Raw genomic sequence first — 14047 nt, forward strand, 5'->3', positions numbered from 1 at the left:
GAGCCGCTTCTGGGGCGGAAGCGGGGCGGAAGCGAGCGCGGGGGGGGGGAGGGAAGCCCGCCCCGGGGCGCACCGCCCCGCCCGCCCGTGCGGCAACACAGCGCCGCGGCAGCGGCGTTCCCAGCGGCGGGTCCCTTTGTGCTGCCGGCGGCGGGACAGCCCCGCGGCGGCCCCCCGGCAGCATGGACGCGCGGGCGGCGGCAGTGCCAGGTAAGGCGGCGGCGGCGGCTGGGGGGGGCGGAGCGGCGGGGAAGGCCGAAGTGGGGGGCAGCGCCCCGCGGGCAGCGGGGCAGGCCCGGGAGCTGTCCAGGGCGGCCCGGGAGCAGCACTGCCCGGCGGACAGCTCACGGCCCCGCCGCCGCGGGGAGGGCGGGGAGCCCCCGGTGCTCTCCGGAGCCCCGCGCCGGGGCTCCCCCTTCCGCGGACACGGGGGTTCCCGCTTCCCCGGGAACCGGGGCCCGGCGCCGCCCGGCACCGTCACGGCCGGTTTTGTTTTGAAAATTAAAAGATACGGCACCTCCCACAGCGGCCTGTCACGGTTCCGGCCGCCGGCCCCGGTGGCAGCAGGAAAGGAGCACCCGAAATAGCAGTGATTTGGGGAGAAAATTATACAATTGATGTATTAAGATAGGACCCTCGCTGTCCTCCCCCTGTGAGCGCCCTTCCCCTCAGGGTGCTGGGTTTGAGCACCTCGGGGCTGTCCTTTTTTGAAAAAAACCCACCGAGTTTCTGCTGTGCCCTGGGAAGTGCAGCATAACGTCGCTGGGCTCCTGTGAGCGCGGCATCAGCGGCTGGTTCAGGCCGCTGCTCCAGCCCGAAAACCCATGGTGGCTAGAAAAGATGTCTACGTCCATCTCCTTTTCACAAATGAAATGCTATTTCAGTTCCCAAACTTGTCACAAGCAACAATAAAAAAATCTGTAAGAGGGAGGAAGCCTATTTAAATTGTATATTATATTGCGTGCGTGTAACCACAGGCAGAACGGGGGTGGAAAAGATGTTACCAGAGGTTTGCGTATGTGTATCGCCAGTTCCTGTGTCTGTTGAGGACAGCCTGGTATCGCCCTGCTGTGGGGTTTGTGAATATTTCGAGTATCAGGGACTACTGCTTGCCTAAGTAAACTAGATAAGGCTATCTTTTAAAAGGCTTGTTGTTTTGATGGGTGGTAGGGTCATTTGAATGAGACAGCTGGAAGTCTGCAGTGGCTGTGTTTTTGCCAGCTGACTCTGTACTGCAGGAATGAAGGCTTGAAAGACAAAATGACTTTGTCTCTCTGAGCTTCCAGTCACAGGAAGAACCCAAAACCCAGGGCGATCCTGAGACTTAGCAGCCCACATCCCTGCTCTCCTCACAGCCTGCCCAAGTGCGTTTACCCCTGTGCCATGTGTCCCCAGGAAGAAGTCCAGACCACTGCACACTCTCTTCTGCTTACATGAAGTCATGTCACCAACCCATCAGAGAGATGGAAGCTAGTGGGCCAGATGTGTGACATAGGAACATATCCATGTGGCAAATAAATGCACCCCTGAGGCCTTCATGAGGGCAGGTGGCCCTCTCTAGCTTTTCTCCCGGGATCCCCCACAGCCAGGGCTCAGGGCTGCCCCAGAAAAGGGGTGGAAGACACTGAAAGGCAGCCAGCGGCAGCATGACATGCACTGGAGCCTGGGCTTACTGTGTGGTGAGGCAGGGAGGTGGACAGCCAGGGGGTTTCAGAGGCACTGAGCACTGCAGCGCTTGGCACAGCTGCCACCAGCCTTCGGTTGCGCTGAGGCAGCTCTCGTGGTACGGCCACTCACGTCTGCATCCGAGGGTCCAAAACATCTATCTGCCTCTCAGAAGCACTCTGCACCTCTGTTACTTAATATGTCAAAGTAATTTGAAGTATTTTTACACACAGGTTATACAATGCGCATATATACAGTACGTAACAGCATCTACAACAACTACAAATGTCAATAAAAAGTATCACTGGGCTTTAAATCCAGTTATATGAGGCTTATATAATGGGATTGACAGAAAAATACTCTCTGAAAATCCCTCGAAGCATGAATGGTGGAAATTATTATTTTAGAATCCTTCTGAAGCAGTGGTGTTTTAGTTGAAATTCCACAGTGAGATAATATTTCTGTCCCTAAATGTAGTCTTAGCTAGGACAACTGTTGAATTTTGATTTTACTGAAGGCCCTAAGGGGAAATACGTTGATCTGTATATCAAATTTAATTTAATGTAAAATATATTTTTTCATGACAGAGAATGCTTCTTTGTCTCTCAGATTTGTCAAGTCTTTAAAAGGATTTTCTGTTTGCACAAACCGTATTTTTCAAAAAGAAGAGAGCTCTTCAAATTGCTTAACTGAAAACTTGTTACTGAATTGCCTATTTTTTTGTCTTTTCACAAAAGCCTAGACATCACTTCTTTACATTTGTACTTTGTGTTTTCAGAGCCGCCACCCCAGAGTTTTTTTGGATCACTTCTATGCATCAAAGTAAATGTTGCTATTGTGTCTCTTACCTATTTTTTCAGTCTCAAGAACCCCACATTTAGTTCTTGTTCTAGATGTTTCTTGTCAATATCTTAGATAAAATGGTTCTTTTAATTTATCACTGTGTAAGTTTTTATGTGAGTCAAATCACCAAACACTTTCTAGGTGTATCTAAAAATAAAAAAGGCCATCCACTCCCCCCAAAACTAAGGGGTGCATGCTAGCCAAAAAAATAAAATTCACATTGAAATTCTGCATTCAGGTGCAGGAGGACCGAGTGGCAGCTTCAGCAAAAATTTTTTAAGCTGGTCAGAGTATTAGCTCTGCCCTAACTATGGCAAGGTGACAGTGGGGTCCAAATTTTATATCTGGTATCAGAAGTTGCCATAGAGAGAAGCTTCTGCAAAAAGGTAAAAGTCAAGGAGATGGTGCAACTCTCACAGCTCGCCCAGCATATTTTAAATTAGGCAGCATTTCGGTGCCTAAGGGTAAGCAGCTCAAACCTGATTCTTGAGAAATGACGATGCCTCAAGAGCAGGGCTTGTTCCAAATCCGTGCTCATCTTTATCTGTAAATTTTCCCGTTAGTTATTTAGAAATGAGATAGGCGATGAGGAGAAGAAAACTCCTTAAAGCCAAAGGATGAAAGGCTAAGAAATGGTTTAATTTGGACCATTAGACATTTCTGGAGGAGAAAAAAAGAAGGCTGGATTATACATTAAGGATTAAAATGATTCTAGTGTTATTTTCATTTAATATAACCTCCTGTGTAAAAATTACTTAGAACCTCTATCAAAGGAGAAAACTTAATTGAAGAGTTATAGGAGGAGAAAAAAAAAGCCTACCTTTTCCCCTGATTATTATTTTTTATTATTTATTCTTCTTCACTTGGCTCTCTGGAAAAACCTAAAAATAATCAGAAGCCGGCTTTGTAACATTTCATATCTGAAGGCTTGCTTCAAAAAGGCACTTCTGCTACTGGCTGTACAAATACAGGGAGCATGGCAGGTGATTTTCTTGCTAGAAGGGCTCATAAAGCTAGGCAGGGCCATTGCATTGATGATATATGCAGCGAGGGATTGCAGTCATTTGTGCCAGTGACCGTGGACTGTTAATGTTTTTGGTCGAACTTGATCGAAGGACATTTGTTCTTGGCAAAGTTTTTGAATCTTCAGAAAGATGAAGAAACCCCTGTGGTTCAAGTCTGCAAAATCCATAGAAAAAAAAAAAGAAAAGGAACAGATCAGTAACTGAAGATGAAAAAGATCTTTTATGATCTTGGCGCTCTTTGAGCATTCATGAGCAGTGACAGTTTCCAAGAGACCGCATTGTGGATGTGTCACTTTGATGACCACATGGCGAATGTGCCGAGAGCCGCATTTTGTCAAAAGGACTTACATCCGTACGGCTCCTGGCGGAGCCTGACACGTGCCACTGTGGTGCAAGGAATACAAAATGAAGGATCCCACCATGTGAGCGTGGGTGCCGGGGTTCGGGTCGCAGGAGATCTCTTTGCCGTTGGGCGGAGGTGCTGGCTGCGTCAGCGGTTGGCAGGGCACTGCTAGCCCGCTCTTTGCCCCCGGGAAGGAAATGAGCCGCCACGGGAAATAACCTGCTGACATCGCGTCTCCACAGCTGCATCCAACACCGTCAGGCGTAAGGCAGGTGTCGGGGGCCTCACCGCCGGCTTTGCCTGGGGCGAGGGAGCGGGACAGCTGGGAGCCAGGCAGGGATTGCCAAGGCCGAAGCGAGGCCCATGTGCGCGGCCCAAGGCCTCCGCTGGAGCCGGGCCGGGGACCGGTGAGGTACTGCAGGGGCTTTGGGGCCTGTCACCGGCCTTCGGCACACCTGAAGGGGCAGGGGGGGCGGCGACCCGGGCGGTGCAGCCCCCGGGGGCTCCTGGGAGCCGCCAACCACTTCAGCTACCGCGGCCGAGGGGCTCCCGGCGCCCCGGGGAGGGGGGTCTCGGCAGGAGGCCGGGCCGTGGGGGGCTACGGCGTGCAGGGACGCTGTCCGGCCCCGGCGGCCCAGCCTAAGGGCCCGGCTTGAGGCGGCCGGGGGCCCGCCCCGCCCCGCCCTCCGTCCCCGAGCGCGGCCGAAGGTTGCCGAGGCCGTTCGGGTTGGGGAGCCGAAGGGTGACGATCGCGCTCGGGCGGAGCGCGGCGGCCCCGCAGGAGAAGGGCAGCGCGCCGCAGCGCCCCCTGGCGGCCGCGCAGCGGGGGCGGCGCCCGAGCCCGAGAAGCGGCGGCGGCCGGTGCCCGTTGTGCGGGGTCGGGCGGCAGGAGTGCAGGTAACGCGGGCCCACGCCTTCCCCCTCTGCGTTGCGGGCCGCCTCCCCCTTCCCGCCGCCGGTGGGGGCCGGCCCCGCTCGCCTCGCCTGGAGCAGGAAGCGGCGGCGGCGGGCACGGCCTGGCCGCGCGGAGGGGCCGCTCCCCGGGGCCCGCCGCCTGTCAGCGCCGCCGGCCCGTTTCGCCGCGGTGGGAGCCCGGGAAACGCCTCCGCAACGGTGCCGGCTCTGGCTCGAAACGCTCGTTTTCATGGTAAACTTCAGGGGGGGCCGCGGCGGGGGCGGGCGGTTGGCCCCGGGGGAGCGGGTGTGCTGCCGCCGCTGCCCTGTTCCGCCCGGCCGGGGGGGGGTGGCGGGTGTCCTCGGCTTCCTCGTCTCCTGCCCTAGCGGGCGTGTGGAAATAAACTTTCATGAGTGAAATGAAGGGCTCGCCGCCTTTCACTCGCTATTCGTATATTTCGATGTTGTTTTTCTGTGTCTTGCTGGGAGACATCTAATGGGAAGTGCCGATAAACGGATTGGTTTGACTTTATAGATCTTTTTTGTTACCATAGCGCCTCAGGATCTCAGTTTCAAACACAAAGCAACCTCCCAAATATACGAAGAGGGGTAAAGAAAAAAGTTTCTTTTTGTGGGGAAGAAAGCGAAGTATCAGTAGTGTTTTCATTAACCTTAGCTGACTGGTAATATATGGATGCACAGATTGTGTTGTCTGTCCCATAAATAACCTGGATGTTATTGGGCTTTCTCATAACAAATCACATAATATTTTCACAGTTAAAAAGAGATGTCTAATAACGTTTAAAGCCTTTTGACGGACCCGAATATTGCATCTTCTTGATTTTCAAATTTACCTTATTTGCTGTTGAATCAGACAAGCAGGTGTTTCTCTGTTCCTTGCCTTGTAAGAATAGAGGATATCTTCAGAATTGCACACACCTTGTGTAGAAGGTAAAGGCACAAATAACAATAAGAAACAAAGTTGCAGAGTACTATAGCAGGTAAGTTTATGAATAGTATCTCAGATTTGTTTTTTCAAAAGAAGGAATAAATAGTAAATGTGGGAATGTTGTCATGCAGTTAAAACCTTAAATCTGTATTTTTACTAATTTGATGCCTTTTACTTTCTCTTCTTAGGAATGGAGGGTAAGAAACTGATTTCTGCTACAGATACACAGTATTCTAGTGTGCTCCTTCAGTCTTTGAATGAACAACGTGGTCACGGACTTTTTTGTGATGTTACTGTCATCGTGGAGGACCGGAAATTTCGAGCTCACAGAAACATCCTTTCTGCCTCAAGCACATATTTTCACCAGCTTTTCTCAGTGGCCGGACAAGTGGTTGAACTGAGCTTTGTAAGAGCAGAAATTTTTGCGGAAATTCTTAACTATATTTATAGTTCCAAAATAATCAGCATTCGATCCGATTTACTTGATGAACTGATTAAATCAGGGCAACAGCTGGGTGTTAAATTCATAGCTGATCTCGGCGTACCTCCGCCTGAAGGAAAAAATATGCCAAGCGAGGTCAAAGATGGTGCTTCAAAAACTTCAACTTCTAGCCCAGGTCAAAAGGATGCTGAAACACAAGTACCTGTAATAAGGCCAGAGAGTCAAGAGGTAACAGATGGGATGCCGGTTATAACACAATCGTTCTCCTTACATGGCATAGAATATGAGACTACAAAAATTACAATGAGTGATTCAGATGATGAGGATGATGATGTGATTTTTTGCTCTGAGATTGTTCCTCCAAAAGAATGTACTAAAGATACAAATGCCGCAGCCCAGAACCAGCCTTGCCCAAATCCAGCTGGAGCTTCTGACCAAAAATCATGTGGCAGTGGTGGCTCTCCCCATTTGACGAGCACCACAGCAGCTCAAAAACTCACCTCGTCTGCCAGTCAGCTAAGCCCAAACCAACCGCAATCAAGTGCTGAATCACTTGTCTCTGCAGCACCGCAACATTTGACTCCTAGTATCATTGTGCTAAATAAGCCTCTACTTAACTCATCTCTCAGTGCCAGCTCCTCGCATCAAACACATGCGACCCCTACAATTAATTTACTTGAGGAGAACCAGCAGCCATCTAATAGTGGCACCTTAACTGAAGGGGAAACAACTGCTGTTGATGATGAAGAGGTTGTTGAAGATGATGTCGCTATCATTAGCTCCTCTAGTCCTGGTTCAGTCAGCAGTAGCTCTTTGGTTCAGCAACCTGCTGTACCCAAGGCAGCAACCACTGAAGGATCAGGTGTACAGAAAAAACAGGTTGTTACATTTTCACAAGAGCCATGTTCTAAGCCGGGGGAATTTAAAATAAAAATCTCAGATGTCCTGACTGGGAACAACAAAGAATTCAGTTCGGGTGTCGCGTCAAAGAATGTGGCAGAAGGGCAGAAAATCATAACACTAGATACAGCAACTGAAATAGAAGGCCTGTCCACAGGCTGTAAGGTTTATGCAAATATTGGTGAGGATACATACGATATAGTCATTCCTGTAAAGGGTGATTCTGAGGAAGGCGAAGCCAAGCTTGATGAAACTCCGAGAACATCTGGTGGTGATTCTCCGAACAGGAAACGCATGAAAGTAAAGCACGATGACCATTACGAGCTCATAGTCGATGGAAGAGTCTACTACATTTGTATTGTGTGCAAGAGATCGTATGCCTGTCTGACGAGTTTACGGAGACATTTTAACGTTCATTCCTGGGAGAAAAAGTATCCGTGTCGATATTGTGACAAAGTTTTTGCTCTTGCAGAATACCGTACGAAGCATGAAATTCACCACACCGGTGAGCGAAGGTACCAGTGCTTGACGTGTGGCAAATCGTTCATCAACTACCAAATTACAGCCTCCCACATAAGATCAGTGCATAGCCAAGACCCTTCTGGAGATACCAAGCTTTATCGATTGCATCCTTGCAGGTCTTTGCAGATCAGACAGTATGCGTACATTACTAATCACTCAAGCAGTATACCAGTGATAAATGAGGGTGGAATTGTTTATCGTGTTGGCACAGGGAAGGATGGCACTGAAGGAACAACATCTAACCCTCCAGCCAAACAAATTACCTGGGATGACATTTTCATTCCACAGGGAAATGAAGCAATTTTTAAGCAAAATCCATCAGAGGGAAGTACTGAGTTTGAGTTTGTAATACCAGAATCTTACTGAAACGCAATAAATACTGGAAAAAGGATTCAGTACAGAAATATTGCAGCTATTTTAAATGAACTGTTAAAATCACTGTAAAATCAAATGTTAAAGTGAAAACAAGTTAACTTGTTCTACTAAGTCATCAAGTGGTGGCACTTAGATGGATCATTAGTAGCTGCAAGTGATTTTGTGGAAGCGATTAATCTGAAAGTTTACTTGAATAGAGAATAAGGCATTTCCAAGGAGCTGGCAGTGTTTTCTGGTATGTTAATTTTGATCAAAATGTGGGGATTTGTAGCTTGAAAAGGTACAATTTCTTCTAAAGTAATCGAGGTATTGCCTGTACCCAATACTTACTATGTAAACCCTTTCTTTCATGTTAGCACTTTAATGCTGAATTGTGTTTAGATGTTAGCCAAGAAAGCAGTAACATTTTTCAACATAGTCTCTTGAATATGGAACCATTTTTTATACAAAAAAAAAACCAAAACACAAAACATCGCACAACTCATATTTATTTCTGTGAACAATGCATTACCGCAAGGGTCCAAAATAACTGATCCAGTAACTTGGAGCAGTGTATTTTTTGAACTAGCATCTTAGTTCTGCTTTTATAAGCACTATGAATCATCTGTCTTCATGCAAATAGTCTTGCCAGCAAGAGATACTCAGTTAGGGCTAACTTGAACAAACTATTTATATTTGGCAGTATGGTGAGCAGAGTATTCAGTGTCTGGGCCATTGTATTTTACTCTTTTTGAAATGGGGAAAAAAAAAAATCCAAACCCACAAAGCTCAATAGTGAATAAGCTTAGAACGCTTAAGGAGATAATTTTGCCTTTTCAAAGCTTGAGGAATAATGTTAGGTTTTCTTACTGCTGGAAAGGATGCCCGTGGTTAGTTTGGAATAAAGTGCTGTTCCTTTTTTTTTGCCCTTCAAGAAGGGCTTCAGTCTGGTATTTTAAAAAAAGTGGTACTTACAATGAAAGTAATACATTTTCTTTTTTTTTTTTTAGCTGAAGGCTTTGAAATTTACTTCTCAAAACTATGAAATAATCTAAGTGCTCTATCAATTTTGCATCGAAACTGCTGAGGATCTTGTATGCCTATTTGGCTAGATATTTAAGTGAAACAGGGATTCGGATATTTTTTTTCCCCATTTATAGGGTGTGGAAGCATGAGGACTAAACCAACAATCAAAAAATACCCTCCATCCACCATAACCCAAAATATCATTTCTTTGCAGTTGTCTAGTTGTCATCTATTTTCAGGTTTGGGTTTATTATATTGTCCTTTTTTTCTCCTTGCAATTGGTACATGTTTAGGCACTTAGAAGATAAATTAGATGCCCAACTTGAACAGGAAACAGTAGATCGGAGAAAAACAAACAGCTGTTTACTGGAGTCATAGTTTAGCATTTCAGATTTAGTGGCTTGTTGAATTTTTGTAAACGGTAATATGAAAACTGCTTAAGTTCTAGAGATGACTGAGAAAGATGGTCTTGCGTAGTACTAGTTAGTTATCGTCACCTTTCATTGCTTAAATTACAGTTAAAGCTTTTTCTTTTCTTTTTGTTTTAAGTAAGCATCTTGATCACAGACCTTCAAGGTTAAGCTTTTAGACATACAGTACTCTAGGCAGAAAGACATTTAAATGGTAAATGGTTCAAATACAACTTGAGCTATAAAAAAGGGTACCAGAAATCTGTATGAGTAATGATGGGAAAAGGAGGATTTGTTTACCTTACGCATGTAATGCTCAGCACTTCTGTTTTGTAGGCCGAGGACGTGATAGACGTGATTATTTCCAGATCGTATTGCAGACCCCTTTGGTTATAATGGGGTTTGCTTTCACATGTTACAGGTTGGATGTTACCTGAGATGATATCTCAGCAGTCAGACGTGATCCTCACAAGACGTAACGATCAATCGCCTGTATTAGCACAGGTAGCTGGGAGGTAGCGGGCTGTCCGCTACGTTGAGACTTCCTGAACTTCGTGACAAGAAAAATACAATGCTATTTTTGTTATTGAGGTGACACATCTCGAGTGAAGCGTATGTTGCAAAGTGTACGTTCAGTAATAATGAAACATAACAGCTATCAATATTTGCTGCTGATATATTTTAAACCTTAAATTAAACTGTGCCTACTAAAGGTCTCTTTTTGGAGGAAAACTGGAAAATTAGGGCTTTGTAACTATTTTTGCTAGAAGACTCGTGCTTGCATGTGTCTCAGGGTCTTCAGTTTTCCTTGGAAATGATTTTTGATACCAGAAGTCCAGAGGTCATGTAAAGCAATTTTTTATTTCACTTACAGTATTTATTGGTTTGGAAACATGTTAAATCCATTATTTTAAAACTTTTTTATGGGGCCATGAGCTTTTATATTTAGATTTCTGGCTATTGCACTTACATTTGGGTTTTTTTGTTTGTTTGTTTTTGTAAACACTTAGCTTCCAGTTTAACTTAATGAAAAATCTTATGTAAATATTAAGAAATTGGCTGTGGGGTAATGGAAGAAAAAGATTGAATCTGAAAAAGCATTTATATAAAAATTAAAAATTTCAACAGAGTACGGTAGTAAACCTCACAGTCATTTATATGCATATAAAAACATTAATGGATCTGCTGCAAAATATGATAATGGTGGCTGTGTCCTCACTGTATGGTTTCTTTGGGGATTCATACCATAGCATTCCAGTATGTGAATTAAACAAATTATTGAGATAACAATTGACTGCTTATTTATTTTGTACTGTTAAGGCATGCAGCTTATACAAAGATGCAGAAGCTGACGACTATATACATTGAACACTGGGTTCTACAGCTATTGCCTAGGAACTGTTCCATGTGAAACATTCATCATTTTTGCAAGATCTGTAATGTATATAGTTGTACAGTCTTTCCTTAACATACTTTTTAAAGTTGTGTTCTACTTTTCATTAATCAATAGCTGATATTAGTTCTTAGAGCTTTCTATGGCAAAAAAATAAAAATGTTTAATTCTAAAGATGAGTGTAGCATGTTTCTTCTTAATGACAACTCAACTTCTACAGTCCAACGTGTTAGATTATCAACAGTTTGTACCTTCCTTTCCCAGGTCTTTGGGAATAGCAGGGACCCGCCCCCGCTGGTGGGAGGAGGGGAGAGGTGTTTTTATTTGGGGCTTAGTTTTTTTTTTTTGGGGGGGGGGGGGTTTGTTTGTTTAGTTTTTGGGTTGGTTTTGGTGTTTTTTTTGGTTTGTTTTTTGATGCACTCCACTGTGCATCATGAGCTGAATGTCGTGATACACGCTTACTGTGAGAATGGGTGGAGCTGCTGTGGAACAGTCTGTCCAACTACTACATTACAAATGAACTAGAAATCAAGAAAAAAAAATACATAGGCGCCAGTGCAATGCATTTTGGTTATCTCATGGTAAGGGCTCCTCTTTTTACCAGGTTGCTGACTAGTTATGATTTGGAAATGTTAGATTGTTGGTGAACCGTGGCTAACATGGAGAAAATGAGTTCCTTCATGTAAATTTCTTAATACAGGTAAGGAATGCAATTTAATAAGTAACATATCAAATGATGCTTTAGATGCCTTTATCTCCTTGGCATAGGGCTTCCACCTACTTCTGCGTCATCGAAGAACAGCTGACATCATCAGGACAGAATTAGGCCCGAAGTAATACTGGACACATGAAAGCAAGTAAATGAGACATTGACACTGCACTGGCTAGATTATTCACCTGTGTTATGCAAAAAATCAGGAGTTACAATTGTTCAGTGACTGAAATCAGGGTACCCTCTTACGTTGGTAGAACTGCAGAATTCTAAAGTGTGGGGGCATCGGGGGCTTTTAAAAACAGAACTTAAAAAAGGTGTCTCTGGCTAATCCTGGTAGAAACACCAGTTTCTAATATAGCAAATACAGTTTTTGGTGGTTTTTGTTTTGTTTTGTTTTTAAATGCGTGATGCTATTATACTGTAATTCCTCAACTAACATTAAAGATGCTTGTAAAACAGGAAAGTTGCTAAAATGTAAAATGCAATTTATAAACGTTTACAAAAGTCACACGATTTTATTTAACTTTGGTAAAGTAATAAAAGGGTACATATGAGTCACAATCTTAACATTCTCATAAGAAATGATGAATACAGTGCAGAATGTTGCATTTACATTGACGCTTAGTTTTACTCAAGCAGAAGGAAACAGGTAATTCAACAGAAAATCCCACTGGTAATTTTTTAAATGTGAAAATTTACTTGTCCTCTTATAGTGAATTTAAAGCAGCAATGTAATTTTTGCTTAAATATTCCTTACCAAAAAAAAAAAAAAAGAGAATTTGGATAACTTTCTAGGTTTAGTATTTGTCAACTCAAAACCACTGACACAATCATTTCCTAATTGTTTCTCTGCCACAAGTTATGTTCCCCTCATAAGTTTCTTAGTCCTGTCCGGTAGCGTCCCATAGTCCTAGCCCTCTTCAGCTGACAGACACAAATGGCAGGGTGTGTTTGTCAGAAGCGGGACAGGACTGTTAGCTTTTATTTCAAAGATGCAGCAATAAAATGTTTTCTGACATTAAATTAATGTGCCCTTCTGATTCTATTTTTGGGGGGAGTTTTACCATGAGACATACTGTCTAGTTTGAAATTGCTCATGATCTCTTTATCAAGATTTAATTCAGGAAAATGTAATATAAAATGGATGAAGGCCTAGTATATACATTTATTTCCAGTACGCACATTTACAGGAGCTGCACTTCAACAATCTATAGTAAAACAAAAAGTCACCAGGGTATGTTCTGCGTACACTACTGCTTTAAATCCCAAGTTGTATTCCCTTCTCCAGCCATTTATTTTTCTTTGTTACTGGAGTAAAGTTACACTTGCTTCTAGATAAACAATAGCATCCTTTAGCTTATTAATATACTGATTAGTATTTGACAGTGGAAATGATAAGGTGAACACATAGCCTAGCCTAAAGGCTTTGCAAATGCATAGGATTAAAAACAGCATTAAGAAGTGTGGGTATACTTTGAAAAGTGAGATCAGAGACTTCAGTGTTTGTTTTCCATTCTGACAGTATTTTTTTTTTTCCAGATTAAAAGTAGAGAGATGCCACAGTTCAAAATCCAACTGGATTTATTTTTTTTTTCCCCCTGGGATGTATTCCACTTGTAGGTTCTGAAAGCCAGACTTAGCTTTTTAGGTATCTTTTTGTCTGCATCAGTTGAAAATAAAGGCAGACAACTGGGGATTAGTGTCAACAATCTGATGCCAAGGAAATTAAATCTTTAGGAAATAAGGAGTAAAATGCCAATACCTTATTTTTGTCCCTGAAGTAAGCAGTTGAGAACGCTCAGGTTGAGCAGCTCAGATCTGAACGCTGTCATCTGAAATCACTTCCTGGAGTAGAACCACACTTTACAGGACAGTGTGTCACACAACAAAGCTGACCTTCTTTTGTTATGCAGGATGCATGCAAAAATCTGTTGGAATCTAGATCAATCAGCACAGTCACCAGCTGAAGATTAAATGAAAGTCACAACAATAATTGCAAATTTCTATCAGTTTCATCCTATATTACAGGGTGTTGAATTTTAGCCACGTGAGACTTACATCTTGGAGAACTAGTGGTGGATATTCCTTATGTGCAGCCCATAATACAGCTACTAAAACAGTGCTTATTCAGGGTGTTCATTCAGTCCATTAAAAAAGTTAAAAGTACAAGCTTAAAAGAAAAATCCCAACTAAACAGAAGGAAAAAAAAGATAAATGTTTTTAGTGACTTGTGGACAGTTCCTGATGCTCTTTATAGGAATACAAGGAAGATTTAGGCAGTGCAACCACCCAAACTGTTTGACTTCAGCATTACTTACACAGAATTCAGAGGGAGACAACTGCATTTCACCTTCTATCTTAAGAAGCATTCTGAAATAAAAACCAGCTTGCCTATTAAAGCTTTTCCCCTCAAAAAAAAAAAGCAGTATTCCAATTGTTATGCTAAACATACATGAAAATATCCTATGACGTTATCTTTTTTAATTAGCGTTAAGTTTCAGACACTGTTGTGGTTCCCCCTAGGATTTTTCCAGTGTGTAGGCTGTAACCAACAAGTGACATGAGC

At 43.8% G+C, this 14047-nt stretch overlaps 1 protein-coding gene across 5 annotated transcripts; it reads left to right on the top strand.

Moving 5' to 3' along the window:
- Window positions 1-89: 89 nt before the first annotated feature.
- On the top strand, window positions 90-10940 carry ZBTB33 (zinc finger and BTB domain containing 33). Of its 5 annotated transcripts, none has more exons than XM_063347006.1 (2): window positions 90-210; window positions 5908-10940. In XM_063347006.1, exons 1-2 carry the CDS (start codon window positions 183-185, stop codon window positions 7947-7949), a joined length of 2070 nt encoding a protein of 689 aa, XP_063203076.1. In that variant the 5' UTR covers window positions 90-182; the 3' UTR covers window positions 7950-10940. The 5 variants fall into 5 exon arrangements, with proteins under 5 accessions (XP_063203076.1, XP_063203074.1, XP_063203075.1 ...); XM_063347004.1 differs by lacking the exon at window positions 90-210 and adding an exon at window positions 3946-4144; XM_063347005.1 differs by lacking the exon at window positions 90-210 and adding an exon at window positions 4163-4288.
- Window positions 10941-14047: the final 3107 nt, after the last annotated feature.

The sequence above is a fragment of the Chroicocephalus ridibundus genome, chromosome 9 (assembly GCF_963924245.1).
Source record: "Chroicocephalus ridibundus chromosome 9, bChrRid1.1, whole genome shotgun sequence".
NCBI lineage: Eukaryota > Metazoa > Chordata > Aves > Charadriiformes > Laridae > Chroicocephalus > Chroicocephalus ridibundus.

Bases quoted from the DNA above. Each gene is read 5' to 3' on its own strand.
- ZBTB33 (XM_063347006.1), top strand. From the start codon at position 183: ATGGACGCGCGGGCGGCGGCAGTGCCAG. The intron at 211-5,907 runs GTAAGGCGGCGG...TTCTCTTCTTAG, and splicing joins GCGGGCGGCGGCAGTGCCAG to GAATGGAGGGTAAGAAACTG.